Here is a 26599-nt window from a genome sequence, read left to right on the forward strand (position 1 = left end):
CAGATAGCTAGTGACAGAAGAAGTGGGTAGCTTGCCAACTGTGATATTTCATAGTCTGAAAAACTTTCTAACAGTACAGTACAGCGTAAAAGTACAACAGCGCAAGTTCGGTTTCCTCATCTGTATTCACGTCGGTCAGCGCTGTAATCCGCAGTGTCAGTTTCAGCTTTGTGGTACGCACACGAGAACATGCTTGGTAAGAGAAGGGTAAGGTTCAGTTATTAGTTTGTTTGCAATGTGATGACATGACACTTTCATGTGTCTATTACAGGCCAAAAACAAGTTAAAAAAATTCACACTGATATGAATTTATTGTATGGACAGTTCTTCAAAGCAGTTGCTTTTTAAGCAAAATACAAACAAAATCCATCGCTATGATTGTAACTCATAAAAAAAAGTGTAAAAGAGCAAAAACGCACTATGTGATATAGCAATCCACAGGTCGTTTAACAATGTTTTAATTAAAGCCTCACATATTAAAACTTTACAACAGGTGATATGAAAATGTACATTTTTTTCAGGGATGTCTGTACAGCTGGCAAAAATACCTCCAATGTCTTCTTCATTTATTAGCTTTGGCAGTGCAACAAACTGGCTCTGCTAGTTTTTCCTTTGTTAAAACTTTTTCGGTATCAAGGAGCAGAATAAAAATACATCAATACACCAAACCATCTGCTTTGATCCTGAAATTTGTATTTACCATAAAATATCCCCTTTGTTACACAAAATAAAAACATAATTTAATTGTTAAACATCTGTGGTAAAAACAAATAGATTTAAGTTTTTTTTTTTTGTTTTTTTTTTTAGAAGGGGTGCTTAGTTAAACACTTTTGAGCAAATGATCTTGAGGGTAGATTACTGGGTAAAGGAGGTCTTGTCTTGTCCCACTACAACATGTACAGCAGATTACAGCTACGGATTGATGATGCAATGACATAAATGATTTATGACACATCCTGTCTTGGGCCATTCAGTCACTCTTCCACAGATCAACATCACTTCCAGTTCCTGTTATTCTTCATGACAGCTGTGTTTTGAACAAGTTCAAACAACACTGGGCCTTAAAAACATGAAATATAATCAATTTCAGCCACACCATTGTTGCACAGTAAAATCTGCAAGATGGGAGAAAGAAAAAAATAACAACAAAACCCCCCCTAAATCTCACCACATACTGGCCAGAGTGGAAACAAAGACAGACGTATGAGTTACTGGTTTCCAGCACAGCTCCTGTGAGTCATTCAGTTCAGACAACAGTTGAAATCCTTTTGTTGAAACGTCCTTCTGCTGGCCTCATAAATAAAGCTTTATTGTTAAATAAAACAGTGAAAGACAAATCTTTCAACACATCATGTGTCCACTCAGTTTGAAATTGACAACTGAAAGACTTCACCAACAACAAAAACGATCACTGGGCACTCGTCCTAACAGGATCCTGTCATATCTCGGCCCAATTCATCGACAAAAACCGGCTCCCCTGTACAAGCGTGTGCATATACGTCTATAACAATGGACAAGTTCGTTACATAACATTCTAAATCTTACACACTTCTTAAGTGCAACTTAGAAAAGCAACATGGAATGATGCTTTTATTCTAATCCTGTTCTTTGAGATCGGATTTCCATTTGGCTCAGTAAATGCTGACCTGGGCATGGGCCTGAATTTGGGAAGGGTGTGGTTGCTGCTGTGGTGCAGGCTGGGGGCTGCCGAGTGATGCGGAGCCTCCCACTGAATGGGGAGTGCTGGGGGAGTGCTGGGGAGGGGAACACTGGGACTGATGCTGCTGTTGTTGCTGCTGCTGCAGATGCTGAATCTGCTGCTGATGCATTTGATGCAGCTGCATTTGCTGGAGCTGCATTTGCTGTTGCTGCTGCTGCTGTTGCATGTGGTGCTGCTGCAGCTGTTGCTGGAGGTGATGCTGGAAATGCTGATGCTGCATCTGTTGTTGAATCTGCTGGTGATGCATCTGCTGCTGCTGCATCTGGTGGTGCTGAAGGTGATGCTGCATCTGCTGCTGTTGCTGCTGCAGCTGTTGCTGCTGCTGCTGCAGCTGCTGCATGGCAGGTTGCATGGGTGGGCTCATCTGAGACACTGCAGTGGTCTGGGCACCTGCTACCATGGCACTACTGGCACCCATCTGCCCAAGCAGCTGCTGGGACAACCCAGAGGACATATTCTGGTGGGAGACTGTGACCGAGGTCACGATCTGGTTGCCCCCGAGTCTCATCTGCAGAGGCTTTGGAGCAATGGCCCGTGGCAGAGCTTGTTGGAGGGCCTGGGATGCTGATGGCATAGCGGGGTGCTGGGTGAGAGGTGATGGCAACACAAGGCCTGGGGATAAGCTGGTGGAGGCCAGGGTCTGCTGAACTGAGCGAATGGTTTGGGCCTCAGCTGATTCTGCTGCAGCCTGAACAGAGAAGATGGCGAGAAGAAGAGGGGAAAAATTAATTGTGCTCCAAGCTTAAAACAGTGGCAGTTGATTCTGCTTTTAGTCAAAATTATTTTAGAACCTCTCAATAGATCTAATAACACCAAACATTTTAAAGAAGCAGTCCTTCATAATTGTTCTAGTACAAAACAGTACTCCAAAATCACAGATGTCAGTCCTATGGCATTGTTTTAGTGCTTTATTTTGATAGTGTGACAATACATATGCTATGTTTTCTGGGTAAAACGATGCCATGGTGCTAAAAATTCAAATGCTGAAACACTGTTTTGCACCTGAATGATTAAGAAGGGCTGTCCCCTTTTAACAAAGATGAAAAATGCAGACTTGCTTACCTTGGAAACAAGGCTAGCACGGTAAGCAGCGAGGGCTTTTAAATACTCTTTTTTGGCAGCTTCTGTTTTACTTTTGTAAACCTGTGATGACAGAACAGCCCATTAAAAATGGATTTTGGTTCCTGGCTTTTAAATTTTGAATCAGTCTGAGTATTCACATTTTACATTACCTGCTTCTGTTCTTCTCCCAAACCATCCCACATGGAGGCCACAATCTTGGACACCTCTCCAAAGGTGGCATTGGGATTCTGACCTTTGATGGCAGCCTGTGTGTCTCTGAAGAACAGGGCATAGGCTGACACTGGCTTCTGGGGCTCATTGGGATCCTTCTTCTTCTTCTTCTTTGGTGTCTTGGGCTTCTTTGTGGGATCTATCGGGGCTGGCCTCTTCTCGCCAATAACCTGCAATATTCAGAGTAAGATAAACTCTCTTCTTAACATGTACTACAGGCTACCTGTCTGCAACAAACACCATTCCAATAATGTGATATCTACAAAATTACCCTGGGCTGTGACTTGAATGCCTTTACCCACATGACTTCTGCCTCCTTTCTTACCCTGTTTGCGTCATCTTGGTCATCTTCATTGATGGAGCTAGAGGGAGACGGTGTGGCTGATTTGCTAGCAGGTGGTGATGGTGAAGTGTGAGCAATGTTGGATCCTGCCATGTTCAGACTCAATGGTGCATTGAGCTGGGATTGGTTGATGGTGGTCAGCTGGTTGCGGGAGATCATTCCATTGGGGCTGTTCATACTGATGATAGATTTCATCACCATAGCTGGTTTGGATGAGTACTGATGAGCATGGCCTTGCCCAACATTCTGTAAAGAAAATGACACACTTTTAGCACGAGGGTTCATCAACAAGAAACTTAATCCTTCAAACCAGAGCAGTATGCCATGGACCAAGCACTCTGTAACTCATATTTGAACATTTTATAGCCACTATCGCTATCACAATGAAAATGAGTGTATATCACTGGAAAGCCAATCCCCTCAGGAACAAAACAAGCCCAAGCACAACACTGTCTGTTGCAGTAACACCAAGGAATATCCAACAGTAAGACAAGATAGCTTACAGCTGCCTTGTTGCAAATACAAATGAGAGAGTAAATATGTCCCTTTTGGGCTACTGTATCAACATGTAAGTGCAATATGGCAGCCTCAATCAGAGGGCCCGCTCCCATGTAAATACAAAGGTCTTATTTAAAGCTTATGAAAACATATTAATTCCACTGTACGCCAATTAACAGATGGTTATGAATGCTATATTCCATTCCTGCTCATCAACAAATCCCACATACTGTAGCTTTAATAATTTCATGAAATGTTTTAACATTCTCTGCTCTTGTTTTTTCCAAAGGCTTGGACATTTTGTTGACCTTAATTCCTGCTCAGTGATACTGTGCTACTTTTACAGACTTGCACTTAGAATCACCAACTGAAAGATGGTCCTGCCACTCACAATGACACTCTCCTGTCCAGCATATGAAGCTGTATCCTTTTACCAGAGAGAAAATCAGGTCATTGAATTCTGTGGATTGTTATGTGACATATCATGTCACAATGTCCTCGGTCTTAAATGTCTGTATTACAGGCCATGATAAATTATCTTGGCACACAAGAAGTCAAGTTTATAAGCCCGTAATAGATGGCTGCATAGGTCAGTTACTTCATTTCAGAACTCTATTGTATGGAAATCTGACGCAGTCTTTCTATTGCCCCTTCCCCCAAGGACAACTGTGCACTCATATGCCACAAAATGTTCCAAGTCAGACACTGAATGTATGTACAACCACCTACATGACAGTTTAGTTTGAGGCAGCCAGCAGCACAAAGAGTCCTATTCATTTTGGGGGTGGTGCAAATTTAAGGGTATAACTTTATTTCTGTGAAATAAGCATATTTCATACATAATGTTTGACTGCCAAAAAGTAGGAAAAATACTTCTACATAATCAAATCCATAAATTAACTGGCTAAGTGCCTTGGACCAGTTCCATCCCTTCTTTGATCCACTGTAATAACATTTTTAAAAAGTCATGTAGTTCTTCACTGGTAACACGTTTGTTTTGTGAAAGACTCTTAGAAACTGTACAGGCATTATGATTGCATTGATTGTGGCGTGGATTAAATAAAAAAAATGAAAAACTGCCAGCTTCCCAGAGCGAGACTGATCAGAGAGCCAGTAGGGTTGACGCAGAACAAAGAACAATATGTGAACACAACAGAAAAGGTGATTTGTACTCTGCGTACATCCATCTGGTATTCAGTGGCACAAACTCAATCTCCCCCAACATCAACACATCATAAACCTGCACACCTGGCTTTCTTGAAGCAACCTTATGAATGCCCGTCTTCAAAAACAATATTGCAACACCATTTCAAACACAAACATATTGGATTTAAAATCCATTTCTCATATGCCATGCCTGCTGCTTATCATAAATTTAATCTATGAAAGAGAGGACACATTTATATTGAAATATGCACAGAAAATATGGCAAAGGTGGAAACAACTTCAAAACATATTGCTACGATTTATAAAAGTGTTCGGTGTTTTCGCAAATAAAAGCTGCAATAAACAAGCCAGTGACTGAATATTTTACATTTCTGCTCCAAGTGCTATTGTCATCTTCATTACTGGGAACATGGCTGCTCACAGTTTGCTCTCTGCTCACTGCGAACATCAAAGATGCACACTGAGCTCATTAGTCGTGGCCATCTGCATAATAACACTTTTGCTCTGTCTCAGCGATGCTGTTTGGACTCAGAGCAATGGTCCATTCTGCCATTTGTTTCAAGTATGTCGATTTCCCCAAAATGGCCTTTGGATGTTGTGCATCCTAAACATATGCACTAACGACTGCAGAAAATATGCAACACTTAATCATATCACATTAAACAGCTTGCTGAATGCTTTCATTAATCACGTATTATAGCCACAACTGGAGTAGCAGCAGTTTTCCTTGTCACTTATGTTACCAAAAGAGCAATTATAGTTGCATCAGTACAATATTAGCATTTGCAGAAGTCTGAATTGAATTAACATAAAAAATAACAATAGCACACAAGCGTAGGAAGAAAAAAAAAAGAATCACTAACGGTTGCTTGGATTATGAATATGAATGTAGAAATGGACTGTTTACAATGTCCCTCTGGGTTCTCATTTGCATTTTGATTGCAAGACTGTGGACAGTCAGAAAAAAAAATCTAACTAGATGTTTTGATAGCAGTCGTCAATCTGCAAATAAACTCTTATATTCAGTACACAGTGGCCAGATGCAGCCTCCTTATTCAGGTGTCTGTGTGTGCATACGCCAAATACTAACGAACTGAAACCTATTCCATAATCAGTTTTTTGTGTTTCTGTAAATCTATTATGTATTAATCGTAATTGTGTGTGTTTTTACTGCAAAAACATCAACATATAAAAAATACTGGAGCTGCAATGATTCACGTATTCCCTGATATGATATGTATCATGATACTTGGGTGCCGATTTCATACGTATCACCATTCTTAAGAAATATGATTCTACAACTATTGCAATTTGATATTATAATAAACTATAATTTTTGTTTACTTTTATGATTTTTGTTTAGTTTTTGCAACACAGACCAAGTGTAAAAGTTAAAAAATACTTCTAAAGACTGGACAGTATATCATAAATTGTAGTTCACATTCATCCATCCATCCATTCATCCATTTTCTTCCGCTTTATCCAGAGTCGGGTCGTGGGGGCAGCAGCTCAAGCAAAGCCGCCCAGACCTCCCGATCCACACACACCTCCCCCAGCTCACACTTCTTGAAATAAACTGCTGTCTGCCAATGTATCTTTTACAACTCCAGGCTTGGCTGCAGAAGATCTGGTCAACAACAGTTGAGATTAAAATTGGGCGATGTCTATTTCATTGCTATATCATTTTGCCTACGTGCAGTGGCTAGACCTTGCCTGGAGCCAGTCGAGAATGAAGAAGTAAGACGACTCCTTCCCTCCACTACTCTGAGGGTTCACCTTGGGCAAGTGATAGTACCCTCGTGCCTCCCTACTAGGGTCACAGGTCCAGACGTCGGCAGCAGGATGTCCGTTGGTGCAAGCGACGAAGAGCTCATTCCAGAGCCAATGGTGTTAACACTAGATGGCATGCGGAGGAGCCTCAACTAAGGCCAACGAATGAAATCAACAAGCAAGTGAGCTGCTAATGCAGGGTAACCACCTCGTCAACAATGTATGTTGCACTTTTGTGTACCACACTGTATTAGGCATTGAGGCCCAGAGAGGCAGTCTGGTGGAGGCACAATGCCAACTGGCTTTGAAACTGTGCAAGGTGTTTTGTTGTTTGAGAGTGGAGGAAGCCCTGTGGCGATGGAGCAGATGTGACGGCAGTAGGCCTAAGAATAAGTGTTTTCCAATGTAACAACTGTCAACATTATTACAGAGCCCAGGCAGGTCTGACAGCCCACACGACAGCCTGTTTGAGATAGCCCTCAACTCAAATACAAGACAGTCATCTTCAGCAATGAAGGACAGCCATGATGAAACACGATGAATCACTTTGCCTGCTACATCAGGCAGCAGACCTCTTCTTGCTTTCTTGGACTGATTTTTCCTTGTTTGGCAAGCCTGCAGCAGACTGCTCAGAACTGAACAGCTGATTTTCTAACCATGACAGTCTGCTCAAACACACCGGCCACACCTACTTGGTCCAGCTCATGCTTGATTGATGAATATTCAGTGCATCTCAGATTTGGCTGCCACTCCTTTAATTAAATTATCATCAGTGATTAATTTGATCTCCAGGAAAATTTCTCCCCATCTGCCTTTCTTTTTCATGTGTCTGACTGAAACAGAGGTGGTATCAAGTAAAGCCCTGGTCCCACTGAATAATGAATGATGAATAATGAGCCACGTAGCATTTTTTTTTTGAGGTACGAGTCCAGTTATTCAACAATTGTGGGAGAATAGTGGCTCTGAGAGGCTCTTAGAGGCAGAATATTCGGCTAACGTGGCTCATCTCTGACCGTGGTGCTAATTTCAAGAAGTTCAAAATTTACAACAGCGTGGGGTAGTTTGAGTACAAGGTACTATGAAGATGAATGAGGATTTTAGAGGCATGTTTGCAGTGAGGATAAGGCTGTTAAAAGCCCATTATCCGAGCACCTGGTCGTTACGAGGACAGGACAGGCTATTTTGGACAGGCTATTTTGGCTCAGACCTCTTGCGCACTACAATCCCACCAGCTTTGTGCGCCGAACGCTGTATATAAAATAATAATTTTGTAGAGGATTATTCATTTTCTGTCACAGTTTGGATGTTAAAAACACCTCTAATCGGTTCTGGTAGCACAGAAGACATTTTGAGCTTTTTTCCTCCTCTCTGTCTCGTGCGCTGAAGTGAACATATTTAGAACAGCCTAAAAGGTAAATTATTTGTAATGTTTATATTGTAATAGCTTGGTAAAACAGCTGCATGTTCATTCCTTCTTTATAAGCAGCTGTGAAGAAATAAAGCCAGCGAGAAGAAGTGCAGAGGCAACTGTCCAGGAAACTGTGATTCTGTTCTTGCTGGTCTGGTTATAGATGTGTCTTGTGTTGCGTGGGATGTGATCCACACAGTTGCGGGTGTACATAATTAAGGCAGCCACCTCATTGTGGTGTCTTTTTTTTTTTTTTTGGTCACAGAGAGCTGGGTGAACACGCAGAACTGCTGCATTTAATGACTCTAAAACACAGGTGAACAGCAGCCTGATGCACGGATGCGCACACCGGCCAGATTGTACAGTCATTTTTTGGACTGTGTTTAAAAAATGTGACGACATCTTGAATGGATGTTGTGAATTGAAAACCCACACTTTAAAGGGACCAAGTGTGGGAGGGCAGGAGGGTTTGACCAAACCCATGCCTAAATGTGCACCAACGTCACGTTACATGGCGCTACGTGGATCATATGCGGCAACACCAGCCATTCAAGGCTGGACCAAGCTCAAATGACAGGTCAGTCGTGGCTCACTAGAGGCTGATACGTGGCACATGTGAACTACAGAGATATGATAGATATGATATGATAGATACATGATAGCTTAAAACATGGATCATTCTTTGAATAATTGCTGACACACCTATGCGTGGCTCATTATTTATGGCTTATTATTCGGTGGGGCCTAAGGCTTAATACTCATTATGCCCTCTGATGAACGAAACCAGTACCACCCTACACTATTTCCACCTTGTCTGCCAGCAACTGAATTTGAATTATACAGATTCTGGACTTTAAAAATTAATTTTCATATCGTAAAAAGGAATTTCTTTTTTCTACATGACAAAAATATATTCTGGCTAGAGAACTGTAGAAAAAAAGAGCTTTATTATACTACAATTTGATCTCATTTATAGTGAACACTGCAAACATTCTACAATGTGAACCTTTTCAAAAACTGAGCAGTTAAAATACTGTATATGCATCTCTATTGACTAATTAAAATAACAGCCTGATAGCAACTGAAAAAAAATGCAATCACCAGCAATAAAAATCTCAACACTGATGTCAATGAACACAAGCTCAGGTCTGCTGTGTAAAATATTGATAATCAGAAATGAGAATGTATAAACAGTGGTGCAGTGTACTAAGCTGTAACAGGCTGAAAGGAATGTTAACAAGTTCAATTTCCATTCAATCAATGCCAGAGCTCTTGGAAATGTTCCATGGCAAGAGAGGGGTAAAATCATCTATATGGTAATTATAAGGATGAATCCCCCAGTAACTTTTGCCAGCATGAAAGGTCAGTCCTATTAAAGATAGTTTATCAGTGCTCTGCACATATTCCTTTACTCGGCTTCTAAACGGGTACATCATTTTATTTTCTTCCTCCATTTTCTGCAACCTCCTAAAGTCTGTGCTTAAGCCAAATGAGAAAATGGAATGCAGAATGCTGGTAAAGGCTATAATAGCATGAAGATAAATTGTTTTTCTTTCCTGTGCTGTGTCACAGTCAAACACACTTCCTTTACTTTCTCTCTCTGTGATGTGCAAACTCAGTCCATCTTTCCCAGCTCTAACCCCCACTTAAAAACAAACCCCTCTCTCTCCCCCTTGCCCTCTATCTCCCCTGTTCTCTACCCCCCTTCTCTTTCTATTTGTTTCTCCTCCACCTCGCTCTGGCTGGAGGTTAGCTCCCCCTTGGTCCGGTACAGCCACTGACCCGTACACCTTTCGCCATTTCTCGTGATGCATTCTGGGTATTTAAAAGTTGTCCACCATGACATCATTTCATTTTGAGAGCTGCCTGAGAAAAATAAATTACAGAATCAATCATGCAGAAGGTCAAGCTGAGACTTCATTACAAGTATTGCATGCCTGCATGAATATCTTTCATTTCTGACTGACCCAGTATGTCACAATAGCTGTCTGTTCAGAGAGAAAAGAAACAGAAAAAAGTAAAAAAAAAAAAACCCACTCTCTTAAATTGATGTACAACTCATGTCAGTGCTTCTTGGCTTGAAAGGGAGATAAGAGGGAAGTGTAGAAAAACATGTTTTCTGCAACAGCGGTCACATTTTCCATTTGATTCGAGATATAGTGATTTTTGACCAGTCAAAACCAATGGAATTTTATTCTAGGGATGTGCAGGGAAAATAAATAAGCAAATACAGCGGAACATTGTGATATTTATTTTGCACAATACTGGACTGATTTTCTTGCTTCTCCTATTGCTACAATAAATGTATTTAAAATGTCCTTAAATTTCCCTCAAATCCCTGTGATCACTATGACCTCCACTCCTGCAGATGTTGCTGTAGGACTAGTAGGCTGGTTACTTACTACTACCCAACATCCATCACTTCCAACGTAACATTGGCCTTGAATATACAATCCCTCATTTTTAAGTCTGTCCACTAAAAAGAATCTGACTCCAAAAGCATTTGTCAATCGTAAAGCAGTTGGGCGCCATGTTGACCTACAGTAAATCTGACCAAAGGCTCTAAAGCATCACCGCAACTGAGCTGTTGCACAGACATGAAGACACTGGATCACAATTTTGGTCAATGAAATAGCAAGAACGTATCACATAATACCACAGTTTAAAACAAAAACAACTCAAATGCTTCAATCTTTTGTTGAAGGTATAGTCCAGCACCAACTGTTTCACCGTTTCCACAGCGACCTCTAATGAGCAAAATGGAAAAGCCATATGCGTCACCAGCCTCTTGATTCTGACTCCTATGAATGGAGGGTTCACAGACTGGAAAGAGTCTAGTATATTATCAGAGCTGACTGTGGCATAAAATAAGCACAACATGTTCAACTTTTAAAGCCAAAACAGGAAGTAATAACTTTAATAAAACACATGTACTATACAAGTTTTAGTGTTACGGAAAAACACCAATTGCAGGATGTAGTAAATATTATGGAGCTGCGTCACATTATATAATCCACACCAGGGAGTGCCCAGGATTTCTGAAGATGTGAAGGAAAAGGTGCACTCCTTGTTTTCATATGATGGTATGGCATCTGCATTGTACTACAGTCATACAGTAAGAATATTGGCAATTTATCTTCATGTGATTTTATGCAGTAGTGGGCACAGTTCCGCTAATCTGCTAACCGCTAATCAGCAAAGCTAACTTTTTCATTAGCGGATTATCTTTTCAGCTAATTTTGAAAACCATCAGCAGATTAATTAGCTTCCTCTAAATTTAATTCCGCTAACATTTCTTTGCTGGCAAAGTGAGTAAGACCGAATGGTCAAAAACTTTTATAAATCATAAAACCAGACATTAATTCCTGTCTGTTGGGTGTTTGCAACAGCCAGGTTGCCATACGGAACTCAACCTTCTGCCCTCCCTCTGCCGGTGCGGCTGGAAAAAAAAGTCATTTATTTTCAACATGCAGCAGCTCAGACAGTGGCAGAAGAGGTAAATTGCAATGTCGATTTCATGCATGGTCAGAACATTACTCACCAAACACCAAATTAATTACATATAGTGCCAAATCACAAAACAGTTGTCTCAATGCACTTCACACAAGTAAGGTCTAACCTTATCAACCCCCAGAGCAAGCACACAGGCGACAGTGGTAAGGAAAAACTCCCTCTGATAATTTGAGGAAGAAACCTCAAGCAGACCAGACTCAAAAAGGCGACCCTCTACTTGAGCCATGCTACTGACACAATTTACAAAACAATTTTAAAAACCTTCAGCGTGCACGGGGGCGGTTTGCAGCCGAGTGTGAGGCGTCCAGGATGAAAATCAGCACCTCCAAATCTGAGGCCATGGTTCTCAACAGGAAAAAGGTGCTTTGCCCTCTTCAGGTCGGTGGAGTGTTCTTGCCTCAAGTGGAGGAGTTTAAGTATCTCGGGGTCTTGTTCACGAGTGAGGGACAGATGGAGCGTGAGATTGATAGACGGATCGGTGCAGCATCTGCAGTGATGCGGTCGCTGTATCGGACCGTCGTGGTGAAGAGAGAGCTGAGTAGGGGGACAAAGCTCTCAATTTACCGATCGATCTATGTTCCGATCCTCACCTATGGTCATGAGATTTGGCTCATGACCGAAAGAACGAGATCGCGAGTACAAGCGGCCGAGATGAGTTTCCGCCGTAGGGTGGCGGGGCGTTCCCTTAGTGATAGGGTGAGGAGCTCGGTCACTCGGGAGGAGCTCGGAGTCGAGCCGCTGCTCCTCCACGTCGAAAGGAGTCAGCTGAGGTGGCTCGGGCATCTTTTCCGTATGCCCCCTGGACGCCTCGCTGGAGAGGTGTTCCGGGCACGTCCCATTGGGAGGAGGCCCCGGGGAAGACCCAGGACACGCTGGAGGGACTACATCTCTTGGCTGGCTTGGGAACGCCTTGGGGTTCCCCCGGAGGAGCTGGGGGAGGTGTGTGTGGATCGGGAGGTCTGGGCGGCTTTGCTTGAGCTGCTGCCCCCGCGACCCGACTACGGATAAAGCGGAAGAAAATGGATGGATGGATGGATGGAATTTTAAAAACGAATATACAGGAAATTTTGCCGGTGCACAGGATGGGAGGGTTGCAGAAGTAGACACCCATCTCTGGATGGAGGCTCACCTCAAACAGAGAGAATCAGACACCGGAAAGACAACAAATACAGTATAATTTTTCAGCATTAACCCTCTGGAGTCTTGGCTATTTTGGGGCGTTTTTGACTACTTTTGGCTTTACCTTCACAATTTACCTTAAAAAACTGTTTACCTGGCCTTGTTTGGTGTTTTTTTCAGCACAACCTCACCTGTGTGACTTTACAGTTTTTCTTTCATTCTGACATAGGGCATTAAAACAGTGACCCTGTTTTAATAAAACAGGAAACATAAAGTTTGAATCAGAAAAAAAGTTTTTTACTGTGAAAACCAGAAATATTTTTAACAAACCTGTTGTGAAAGTGTAGGAACACGGACCCACAACAGGGGGCGCAAATGAACGGACAATGGAGGAAGTCAAATAACAACACTTTACTGTTGTGAATGAGCACAACAAACATGGCAGGTCACAATAGTATGCAATGAAGTCAATGTACAGAACGTGTCATGTGGGCAGGCTCAAAGATAAGAGACGTCTGTCCAAAGCAGAACCGGAACCACACGATTTCCTCCGCCACCGAACCCCGGGAATACTGGAGCCGCCAAGTCCCGAACTCCCAGGTGGTCACTGCCTCCGCTTGTCGGATCTGGTACTGCTGGCGAGGAACAAAACAGTTAGATGTAGGTAGGTTTACACCCAGCAACACGTATGGTGGGAAAATCCACCTCCACCTCTCATCAAAAAGCTGGTAAATGCAGGAGTATGGTTACTTATCAACAGGTAGGAGAAAAGTCCAACTCGGTCTCCAGCTGCAAGCACTCACTCTGCTGTCAAAAACACAAAGCAACAATATTCTGCTGTCAGAAAGATAATTCAATCGGCTGAGCTCGTTACCTCCTAAGAATAGCGATATCTCGGCAAAGAGGTGGAGATGTCGTCCTGCTGATATACAGATGAAGATCAGATGATTGGTGACAGCTGTCATAGGTGATGAGTGACAGCTGTCACCCCGGCGGCTCCTGTGAGGCGGCAGCGCCCTCTTGTGCCTGGAGCCCGCACTCCAGGCAGGGTGCCCTCTGGTGGTGGTGGGCCAGCAGTACCTCCTCTTCAGCGGCCCACACAACAAAACCATTTTCATAATTAGAATGTAAATATAAATTGTAAACAAATGTAGCATAAACAAACTTATATACAACAATTCACATTAAAATGCAGGAAATGCTTCAGATATTTTTGTGGCTATTTACATACAATAAGATGCCACACAAATTATATTTGTGGCACTCAGAAAAACAATTCCTGTTCAATGCACATCAGAAGCTCCAAAAAATTGTGCAGATATTCCACCTCAATATCCATGTGTTTTTCCCTAATTCCGTGTTTTTGTAGCATTTTTTTTGTTTGTTTTTTTTTACTGATATTTGTACAGACTGTCCTTGCTGGGTTAGTGGCCAAAAAACAAAACAAACAAACAAAACAATAGAAAAAAGTGTTTTGGAGTTTGGGGGGTGGGGGATTCTCTACCTGAACTCCTGTGTTCTCTGCCCCTGGAGCCTGCTGACTGCTGGGTCAGTGTGTGTCTCCACCCTGCTGTGCTCCAGGACTCAGCGCTGGAGCAGAAACGCATGAGTCCTGGAGAAGATGGAACGAGAAGTGCGCGGTCCGATTCATTGTGCAAATGTGTGCGCACAGATTGGTGAGTCCACCTGTTTTCGTTTGTTCAGACCAGAACAATAAAGTCCACTTCATCATCAGATAATTACACTCTGGTTCAGACTCTGATTACGCACTTGTGTAAAATGTAAATAAAAACAGAATACAATGATCTGAAAATCCTCCTCAACCTCTATTCAACTGAATACACCACAAAGACAAGATATTTAATGTTCAAACTGATAAACATTATTGTTTTTGTGCAAATATTTGATCATTTTGAAATGGATGCCTGCAACATGTTTCAGAAAAGCTGGGACAGTGGTATGTTTAACACTGTGTTACATCACCTTTCCTTCTAACAACACTCAATAAGTGTTTGGGAACCAAGGACACAAATTTTTGAAGCTTTGTAAGTGGAATTCTTTCCCATTTTTGCTTGATGTACGAGTTCAGCTGTTCAACAGTTCGGGGTCTCTGTTTGTCGTATTTTGTGCTTCATAATGAGCGCCTTGGGGCAACTGTTTGTTGTGATTTGGCGCTATACAAGAAAAAAGTTGATTGATTGATGATAATGCAGCACACATTTTCAATGGGCGACAGGTCTGGACTGCAGGCAGGCCAGTCTACTAAGTTTACTACTAAGCCACGCTGTTGTAACACATGCAGAATGTGGCTTGGCATTGTCATGCTGAAATAAGCAGGGACGTCCCTGAAGAAGACGATGCTTAGATGGCAGCATGTGTTGCTCCAAAACCTGGATGTACCTTTCAGCATTGATGGTGCCATCACAGATGTGTAAGTTGCCCATGCCATGGGCACTAACACACTCCCATACCATCACAGATGCTGGCTTTTGAACTTTGCACTGGTAACAATCTGGATGGTCTTTTTCCTTTTTTGTCCGGAGGACACAACGTCCATAATTTCCAGCAATTTGAAAAGTGGACTCACCAGACCACAGCACACTTTTCCATTTTGCCTCTGTCCATTTCAAATGAGTTCGGGCCCAGAGAAGGCAGCGGCGTTTCTGGATGTTGTAGATGTGTGGCTTTTGCTTTGCATGGTAGAGCTTTAACTTGGACTTGCAGATGTAGCAACGAACTGTGTGAACTGACAATGGTTTTCTGAAGTGTTCCTGAGCCCACGTGGTAAGATCCTTTACACAATGATGTCAGTTTTTTAATGCAGTGCCGCCTGAGGCATCGAAGATCATGGGCATTAAATGTTGTTTTTCGGCCTTACCGCTTACATGTAGAAAGTTCTCCAAATTCTCTGAATCTTCTGATTATATTATGGACTGTAGATGATGGAATCCCTAAATTCCTTGCAATTGAATGTTGAGAAACATTGTTCTTAAACTGTTGGACTATTTTTTCATGAAGTTGTTCACAAAGTGGTGATCCTCACCCCATCTTTGCTTGTGAACGGCTGAGCCTTTAAGGGATGCTCCTTTTATACCCAATCATGACACTCACCTGTTTCCAATTTGGTGTTCTTTGATTATTCATCAACTTTCCCAGTCTTTTGTTGCCCCCATCCCAACTTTTGAAATGTGTTGCAGGCATCCATTTCAAAATGTGCAAATATTTGCACAAAAACAAAACAGTTTATCAGTTTGGACATTAAAAATCTTGTCCTTATGGTGTATTCAAATGAATATAGGTTGAAGAGGATTTGCAAATCATTGTATTCTGTTTTTATTTACATTTCACACAACGTCCCAACTTCATTGGAAATGGGGTTGTAGCACTTTTCCATCTGCATCTGAAGCTCAAAGTGCTTTAAAAATTATGCCTCGCATTCACCCAGACACACACATACACTGATGTCAGGGTACTGCAATGCAAGGGACTCACTACACACCAAGTGCAACCAGGGGATTAAGGATCTTTCCCAAGGGCCCTTAGTGATTTTCCAGCCTGGCTGGGTTTTGAACCGAAGATCCTTTGGTCTGAAGCCCAATGCTTAACCACTAGACCATCACCTTCCTATTCACCAATTGTAGTATAAACACTGACTCACCAATTGTAGCCCATTTTACTGGGATTCTGCTCTTCACCTTTTTGTTGTCTTTTAAGCCATCTCTAGCATTACAGTAACTGGACACTATATGTAATCTATGGCTGTCTGACTATTCCTTCTTGTGCATTTATTTTATTTCATTGTTTGTTAGTATGGCCAAAGCAGATGGTCAACCGACTAATTTGGGTATGCTTGAGGTTTCTTCCCATCTTCCGAAAAAAAAAAAAATGCCTTTGAGAGCTTTTCCCTACCACTACTGCCAAAGTACTTGCTCAAAGGGTGGGTAGGGTTTAAACATGACCCATGTATCAAGTTTTACAATCACAGCTTTTTATACAAATTTTGTTTATGAAGTTCATTGCTACTGTGGATTTAACACCTGAAACAGACCCTTCCAACAAATACACTGTAGTAAATATAAGAAGACAGGCCTTCAAATATCCCATAAATATTGACTTTTAACATCTGATAGAGCAAGGTGACTGCTGTTGATTCAGAATCCAATCATGTAGGCCACATAGTCCTCATCTGTACTTGCTAACATTCATCATAAAAAAGAGGTGATGAAGGCACCAGGTGTTTTTTGAAAAAGAACCCGCAGACCCTCACTGTGCAGCGGGGGAGAAAAATCGAGAAGAAATTGTGAATAAAGTAACACTGGCGGCTCAGGCTGCCGTACTATTTGGCACTATTGAGACTCAATCAGAAATCAGGAGGACACATGCTGGGAGACAAAAATGAGAGTCAGAAGCTTGTTAGGAGAGCAGATTAAATAAATAATGACTTTGGATTCACGGCTTGCCAGACACACTGCAGCTGAGAAAATGCATTTCTCTTTGTAGGACATGTAGCATCTGTGGCCAATTTGCAAGACATACGCTGAACGTTATGGGAGAGGAATTAGTTACAACAACAACAACAACAACAACAACAACAAAAAACACTTGGCAGTGCAATGACATGGAAGATGGTTCAGAAAATAGCAAAGGTATATTCACTGGTTGGGTTTCTCATTACATTGAGGTAAGACACAAAATATTCTCCAGCTGTAAACTGGTAGAGAGGAACAAAATGGAGAGGAGTGTTTGGGAAATATGAGCACAGCAGCTTGATGAAAAATGTAATTGCAATAGTGCACGGTTTATTTGTTTTCCCCCGCAGCCATAACAAATAACACAAAATGTAATCATGTATATAAGGTTGTCATTTCTTTATCAGTGTGCTGACAAGATGACAAAACACCCCTCTTAGGGCATTTGTAAATGATTTTCTCTGCATATATAAAAATTGCTGTTACGTATCTCTTATAAGTTGCATTCTCTTTTCATTGCAAAAATGAAAGCGTAGATGATTCTAAATTCTACAAACATTGTTGCTTAGAGTTTTAGGGATCAATCCAATTTAGAGGAAAAGAACTAAATAAACAAATGAAAGGCCAACAAAAGTCATCCTGTGGTGTAATACGCAATGACTGATAACGAGCGAGTAGTGGATCAACGACAATGCCACGAGGCGAGGAACAGAAACCCACATTCTCCCTGTCCATTTTTAATAGTCTCCACACGATCGAAGACATGAGCCATGCAGATGGTGTTAAAGAGGAATAATGTTTGAGAATCAAATCTAATCCTCCAGCATGTCGTGAGAACAGCCAGGAATGTAATTGTGTCAAGGTTCCGTTTCTTCCAGATGTAGAAAGCTTAACTGACCATGAAATGAAAATTCTTTAGGCAAAAGCCTTCTGGGGCTCATTTACTGTATGCAGCAGAGATATTTTAAAAGCTGCAATTATTCTTTTACATGCCAGATGCATGGAAGCAGAAAAAAGAACTGTAAAATTTTCAAAGCCCAGTTCCATATGGAAGGGAAATAAGTATCTGTAATATTAGGGCGATCCAACAAATGTGCAGCATTTTATTTTGTTCACACAGATGTTATTGTGGTCCACAAAAAAAATTCAGCATCAATATCATCATCTATCCTCTCATGCTTTTGTCCTTTCGTGTCGTTTCTCCTAAATGAATCTTCCATTTTTGTAATAAGTCTGTAGACAACTCGTCAGCCAGTGACATTTCCATTTTTCCTCCTCAATGCCTCTACGATTGTGGCATTTGAAAATGTCTTTCCACCCCCCCAGACAACAATGTTACAATCTATAGACTGTAACAGTATCAACATCAAGAGCATGATTACTCCATCTCGTGTTCCATGTCTGAGCAAGCACACCAGTGAAAAGGTGGATTAGGCGAGAATCACTTCATTAAGTTCTTATGACGACAATAATTCTGCTTCATGATGTATTTCAGTGCAGCTGAGCCTGGACTCCAAATAAAGCTTTTTAGAGCTGCCACATGAAGGTTCAGGAAGATCTGGACAGAAGCCTGTATCAGCATTTACAGTTGATAAGCTTCTGGAGGCCGCATGAATTATGTATCTGCACGTGAAATTGTTGCACATTTGGGTCCCATTTTCGCTGTCGTTTTGGGGCTGATTGCGCTTTGTATCCTTAACACCTGCGATCTATTCACATCTGCTCTCCTTACAGAGGATCATCATACTCTGTGTGCTCTGCAAAAATCCTCACAGTGACTAACATCATATCGTGACATTTACTCAATGTGATCATATACCTCCTGTGTTGTAAACAAGCCAGATGCTGCGCCAGATGTGCTGACAACAGGAGGCATACTAAAACTGTGAAGGTGACATTAAGGTTCAGTAAAAGGGCTCATTTCAGAACAGTATGCCACTGATATTAGGGGTCTCCTGTAGTATGCACAAATCTCCCTGTGGATGTGCAACGAGAAACCACATCTGGTACTTCAGCTGTAGGAGACATATTGTAGCAGTGAATGTAGCACCAGAATTCTTTAATGCAGGTGAAAAACAGGAAAAAACAACAACAAAAAAAACAGACGATAACGTTTCATGTTATGTCCAGATTCAGTCGATTCTCACAAATTCAACAAGACCAAGCATTCATGATATGCACACTCTTAAGGCTATGAAATTGGGCTATTAGTAAAAAAAAAAGTAGAAAAGGGGGTGTTCACAATAATAGTAGCATCTGCTGTTGACGCTACAAACTCAAAACTATTATGTTCAAACTGCTTTTTTAGCAATCCTGTGAATCACTAAACTAGTATTTAGTTGTATAACCACAGTTTTTCATGATTTCTTCACATCTGCGAGGCATTAATTTTGTTGGTTTGGAACCAAGAATTTGCTTGTTTACTAGTGTGCTTGGGGTCATTGTCTTGTTGAAACACCCATTTCAAGGGCATGTCCTCTTCAGCATAAGGCAACATGACCTCTTCAAGTATTTTGACATATCCAAACTGATCCATGATACCTGGTATGCGATATATAGGCCCAACACCATAGTAGGAGAAACATGCCCATATCATGATGCTTGCACCACCATGCTTCACTGTCTTCACTGTGAACTGTGGCTTGAATTCAGAGTTTGGGGGTCGTCTCACAAACCGTCTGCAGCCCTTGGACCCAAAAAGAACAATTTTACTCTCATTAGTCCACAAAATATTCCTCCATTTCTCTTTAAGCCAGTTGATGTGTTCTTTGGCAAATTGTAACCTCTTCTGCACGTCTTTATTTAACAAAGGGACTTTGCGGGGGATTCTTGCAAATAAATTAGCTTCACACAGGCGTCTCCTAACTGTCACAGCACTTACAGGTAACTCCAGACTGTCTTTGATAATCCTGGAGCTGATCAATGGGTGAGCCTTTGCCATTCTGATTATTCTTCTATCCATTTTGATGGTTGTTTTCCATTTTCTTTCACCTGTCTCTGGTTTTTTGTCCATTTTAAAGCATTGGAGATCATTGTAGATGAGCAGCCTATAATTTTTTGCACGTGCGTATAAGTTTTCCCCTCTCCAATCAACTTTTTATTCAAACTACAGTGTTTTTCTGAACAATGTCTTGAACATCCCATTTTCCTCAGGCTTTCAAAGAGAAAAAAGCATGTTCAACAGGTGCTGGCTTCATCCTTAATAGGGGACACCTGATTCACACCTGTTTGTTCCACAAAATTGACGAACTCACTGACTGAATGCCACACTACTATTATTGTGAACACCCCCTTTTCTACTTTTTTTTTACTAATAGCCCAGTTTCATAGCCTTAAGAGTGTGCATATCATGAATGCTTGGTCTTGTTGGATTGTGAGAATCTACTGAATCTACTGGTACCTTGTTTCCCATGTAACAATAAGAAATATACTCAAAACCTGGATTAATCTTTTTAGTCACATAGCACTACTATTATTCTGAACACTACTCTATATGAAGCCCGATGATCAGAGGACAATCTCTGAATTTTTTGTTTTGTCATCTTTGGCGGTGAACACAGCCCATGTAACCAAGGAAGATAAGCCAGAAAAACATCCCAACATGCGGGGAGCTGTGATCAACAGTCCATCCAGGGAAGGAGGCACACCGGCATTGAGTGTCACAGAGGCTGATGCTGGTGAACAACCCACTCAATCGATGCTGTCTGCCATGGGATCGACCAGATCGGAAGCTAACAACAATGTTGCAGCCCCTGTGACAGGGAACAGGGAGGCCTTTATGAAGAAAACGGCAGAACAGAAATCAAAATTCTTGAGGTACTGAGACATACTTTCATTCTTTGAGATTTTGGTGCTGGATAGCAGCGTGCATTATTTCCATTCTTCTATGTTTTAAAGGGCATGTTGCACCGAAATCATAACAACTTATGGGCCTTTCACACTGAATGCGTCGGAAGCATCAGAGGCATCAGGAATCAGTCTAAAAAGCATTATTTTGAATGAGACGCGTTGCTTTTTAGAGGCGTCAGAAGTGTCGTGTCAAAAGCTGAGCTGAAGCAACGCTTCTGACGGGAGCACGCATTGCCGCATGTCAGCAGGCTGACGTGGTCAAAGTTCAACCCAATCCAACTTTCGACATTCTGAGCTGTGACGTAGCTTTGTGCTGTCCAATAAGAACGATGCGTCGGGTCAAAACACGGAAGACTAGTGGCAGAAACCACTGATCTGTACAAAACAGAAATACGAGGTCTGTCCAAAAACTAACGGACCTTTTAATTTTTTTCAAAAACTATATGGATTTGAATCACGTGTGATTGCATCAGCCAAGCTTGAACCTTCGTGCGCATGCGTGAGTTTTTTCACGCCTGTCGGTTGCGTCATTCGCCTGTGAGCACGCTTTGAGTGAGCACTGGTCCACCCCCCTCGTCGGATTTTCATTGTCAGGGAAATGTCTGAATGATTTGGAGCTTTGCTGCATCAAATGTTTCCAGGAATTGTGAGAGACAGCCAGGTGGACACCCTTTGCTAAATTCAGATGGCTTTCATGGATGATTTTATGGGGATCAACCGGATATACAGCCGGTTTAAAGACCGCCTGAGCGGCGATCGACAGGCTCAAACGACCAGATCATTTCCAACTGAACGCTGTGTTGATCGGGACGTCGTCTGACTACCACAGAAATGGCAAGACTTTTTTTGGCACATTCCACTGTACAGGAGTTTTTGTCATGGAAAGAGGAGCGGAGGAATGCGCCACCGTGCTGTGAATGGCGCGGGCATAAAACCACCTCCGTGTTGGTCTCACAGGACAGCTTTCAGATGGCTTTCGGTGACTTTTCAGTCATGTGACTATCCGAGAAATTGTGGATTAGCTGTACATGCCAGAACATGTCCTGTGAGGCTTCATCACGGCATTGCTTTGCGCCATGCGGCTCCGTCCCGACGTGCGAATTCCTGTGGTTTTGTCCCGCAGCATTCGCGGCACAGTGGCGCATTCCTCCGCTCCTCTTTCCATGACAAAAACTCCTGTAACAGTGGAATGTGCCGAAAAAGTCTTGATGTCCACGTCTCCTGCCATTTCTGTGGTAGTCAGACGACGTCCCCGGATCAACACAGCGTCAGTTTGGAAATGATCGCCCGCTCGGAGCGCGGTGCGCCCTCAGCCGCTGTGGGCGGTCCTTTAAACCGGCTGTAACACTCCTCAATCTGTGTGATCCCCATAAAATCGTCCCTGAAAGCCATCTGAATTTAGCGAATGGTGTCCACCTGGCTGTCTCTCACAATTCCTGGAAAAATTTGATGCAGCAAAACTCCAAATCGTTCAGACATTTTCCTCACAATAAAAATCCGACGAGGAGGGTGGACCACTGCTCACTCAAAGCGTGCTCACAGGCAAATGACGCAACCGACAGGCGTGAAAAAACTCAAGCATGCGCACGAAGGTTCAAGCTTGGCTGATGCAATCACACGTGATTCAAATCCATATAGTTTTTGAAAAAGATAAAAAGGTCCGTTACTTTTTGGACAGACCTCGTATGCCACAGGACTGCTCATTTATTCTTCAGTTTCTGAAGAAAAATCCTTGCAAATTTTTTTTTTACTGAAAATTTCTGATTACTGTTTAAAAAAGTTTAGAACACTTGTAATTAAAATAGCTAAATAATAAATAATAAAAAGGTTCTTTAGAACCCTTTCTTCATCTGTAAATTAAAACCACCTGTAACCTTGGAGATTTATTTTTAGACAAATAAAATAACATGGAAATTTGTACATTTTTTCTAAGTCTGGTAGATTATTCATCTCCTCATTTCAACCAGAAAACACTGTAATAAATACAAATGTTTATTATAAATGGCAACAGGAGATAATTTAAGAATGACTGCAGTGTGATTGTAAAGTAGGATTTCCTGTGACATAAACCTCATGATTTTTTTAAATTTAGTCATTTCAACTTGTAATTTCATCAAAATTTGTGATTGCCTTTATGTTGTGATCAGGACAGAATAATTTCTAAAATATGAATTTGACGTAGTTGCTATTTAAAGAGCCTTTTATTTAGAAGCAGGTGATGTTATGCTGGATTCTCGGGACCAGATGAAGGTCTCTTCTGCAGCTTTAACGTCTGGTGTTGTTGTTGAAGACACTTCTCTCCTATTTTGAAGAGCAGAGATGTTTTCTTCTGACTGGACTTCATGGTGTTCAGCTCATCAATGGAAGTTTTTGAAGCGCATCTGTATTTAGGTTGTACGCACACCAAATGTTCCTGATTGGGACAAATAAAAAATATTCCTTAAAATATAAAGAAACACTACAGTATATACAAAATTATTTAAAGTTGAGCTTTATGGGCTCTGAAAAAAGCTGAACATTTTTTGGTAAAAAAAAAAAAACTGAACTGTTTACAAATTAAAGTGTTCACTCAGATCAACTGTACTGAAAGGCTATGCTAACGTTAGCCGATCATTAAACCTTCACAGCAGTGCAGTAATCGTCACGTTTTATTTTTATATTATTCTCACCTCGATAAAGCTGCAGAACTCAACTCTGTTGGGCAAACTGGGACTTCGCATATATCGAAAAAGTGGGAGATTTCGGACTGAGTGGGTCTGCTCCATCCCCCCGGATGCCTGCCTTGGTCTGCCCAGGGATGATGCCTGAAGGCCGGCTTCTCCGTGCGGGTCGATATTCCACCAAGTCGTCAGTTCCTCCCTCGGTCGGCGTCACTCCGAAAAGTAGCTGAAAAAAGCTTCTCCCGCAGGGTGATGGGAGAATCGTTCTACTGCTGTTTTTTAAAGCTCTTTTGTGGTTCAGGTGACGCAAATTCAAGATGGCGATCGGTGAAGTTTTTTCAGGTTGTGGAAACAGCCAGAGTGTGACGTAGCTGCAATCTCCACCCCCTTGCCGCTTCCGAAGCGAAGCTTCTGGCGTCACAACGCATTGGGAAGCTTTGACACATCGCCTCCAGTGTGAAAGGCCCTTTACATTCAGGCTATCAGTGACCATCCGATGACTGGGATTACTTTGTGCACTTCCATGACCGGTCTCAAGCATTTGCAACAAACAGCTACAGAGACTGCCAAAAACAAAGTGCTCGTGAGATGATTCGTTTTTAAGTGATAACTATTCATTTTGATGCAGTCACGGTAAAAGCAGCAGCTACTCTCCACTGTGAGAAGACTTAGTGCATGTGCACATTCATCATGAATGCAGCCTGTAAATACAGTCTCTGCTAGAGACCTGAAAAAGTGTTGTTATTGATATAAACCGTGAAAAATCTAAAAAAAATTACATCTGTGTGAACAGACAGCCTGAAAAGCAGTGGAGAGTTCCACGTGCATGTTCATGGTGGGAGCTGTAACAGAGTTAAAACAGTGTGCTGCTCTGTTACAGAAACAGACTCTGCACACATCAAGATCCAAAATCCACAAACTCTCTCAAAGAAAAAGAATGTAAGAAAGCCTACCAGCACCACTAAGGAGAACAAAATACCAAAGGAAAAAAAAAACTGAACAAGGCACTCACTCACTTATATTTGTAAATTGTATAACTTTGATCACAGACAAACTGGGGAGAGCTGATATTTGCCATTTGGTATGCTTATAAGTATTTTGGGTGAAGGATGAATGCTGCCTAAACAGAATGTGATAGGGCTATATTTTTTGTTTTGTCCTAAATTACAGAGATTACCTAACATAACTGAACAACGTAGGTTGATAATTGCATTCTGGACTAGAAAATACGGACCACATTAGTCCAGTGCTCAGATCTCTACACTGGCTTCGTCACTCAGAAATAGATTTCAAAACAGCTCTGCTTGTTCACAAAAGTACATCTGTGACCTGTTAGAACCATATGAGCCATCTCGGGCTCCGAGAACCTCAGGAAGTGGTCTCTACTGGTTCCCAGAGTCAGGACTAAACACGGAGAGGTTGCGTTTCAGTTTATGCAGCTAAAATCTGGAAACAAACTTCCAGAAATGGTTAGACAGGCCTCAACTCTGACAATGTTCATTTTACTTGCGCATATGACAATTCAAAGTATTTTATCTGCACTCTTTCCTTTTATGTAATTTTTTAATGATTATTTAGACTCTATGAACTGAATATATCTAACTGTAAATCTATGTAACTGTAAAGTACTTCGAATTGCCTTGTGTTGAATTGTGTTCTATAAATAAATTTGCCTTGCCATGCCTTACACACCATTCCAGTAGAGGGCAGGAAATAATCTATATATTAAAAGCATGCATGCATGATTTTATTTAGTAAGTTCAATGTTAATACATAATATAATTGTAAATACATTGAAAATACATGGATGACACAAGAAGTGAAAACATTTATTTCCATTGTGGTCCATTCAAAAATCAAATGACAAATATAAGTAATAATAAAATAAAATAAAAATAACTGATAATATTCATAATAATAATAATGATAAAATAATAATGTTCATATGACAACAAGAAAACTAAACAATTTATAAATACATTAAGACAGTAAATTAACTTACAAAAATTATGTAATTAGGAAACAATAGGGTTGAGTTTTTCTAAAAACTATTGAGGTCTAAGGTTCTAAAAACATTCTGGACTCACATGCCATTCCAACTTTACATAATTATCACCCTTTAAAAATGTCAGCTACCTATTTTATAAACACTCCCCAATCTAGAGCAATAGGCAACACGCTAGTACATACACACTCTCTCTCTCTCTCTCTCTCTATATATATATATACATAGACAGATATAGATAGATACACACACACACACACACACACATACATACACACACACACACACAGACACACACACACATACATACACAACCCCAATTGTAATGAAGTTGGGATGCTGTGTAAAATGTAAATTAAAAACAGAATACAATGATTTTGTATCACCAGTTATCCATCTTCATGATGAAGTGGTATAGAGGAGGATTTTCTTAAAAAGAAGACCTGAAAGTTTAGCTACAAATTGCCAGAAGGTACACCTGAGATGCAAGCCTGGATTTGATCTGTTTTGGTGAAAGAAAATCCTTCTCTGCTCTACTCCACTATGAAGCTAAGAGCAAAGCTTGCACTGTGCACAATTTCTCCAATCACAGCCACATAAGCCCATAACTTCTCCTGGGTTGTCTCTGTGTCTTGGTGGCTTTCTTCACTCTTCTCCTTCTTGCACAGTCATTCAGTTTTTGAGAACTGTCTACTCCATGCAGATTTACCATAAAGTGCCATACTGTTTATAGTTCTTTGTAATTAATGTAAATAAAGTCCAAGACATATTCAGTGGCAGCTTTA

At 41.3% G+C, this 26599-nt stretch overlaps 1 protein-coding gene across 2 annotated transcripts in view; it reads right to left on the bottom strand.

The window, feature by feature from the left end:
• Positions 1-294: 294 nt before the first annotated feature.
• The window catches only part of tox3 (TOX high mobility group box family member 3), a 190900-nt gene continuing 164595 nt past the window's right edge, over positions 295-26599 (bottom strand). For both annotated transcript variants that reach the window (XM_034186165.1, XM_034186157.1), the window contains 4 exons: positions 3339-3602; positions 2953-3183; positions 2783-2863; positions 295-2408 (listed from right to left, as the gene is read on the bottom strand). In XM_034186165.1, the coding sequence (XP_034042056.1) occupies positions 1632-2408; positions 2783-2863; positions 2953-3183; positions 3339-3602 (1353 nt within the window). In that variant the 3' untranslated portion in view covers positions 295-1631. The remainder of the gene's footprint in view (positions 2409-2782; positions 2864-2952; positions 3184-3338; positions 3603-26599) is intronic.

Source organism: Thalassophryne amazonica, chromosome 2 (assembly GCF_902500255.1).
Source record: "Thalassophryne amazonica chromosome 2, fThaAma1.1, whole genome shotgun sequence".
Classification (NCBI taxonomy): Eukaryota; Metazoa; Chordata; class Actinopteri; order Batrachoidiformes; family Batrachoididae; genus Thalassophryne; species Thalassophryne amazonica.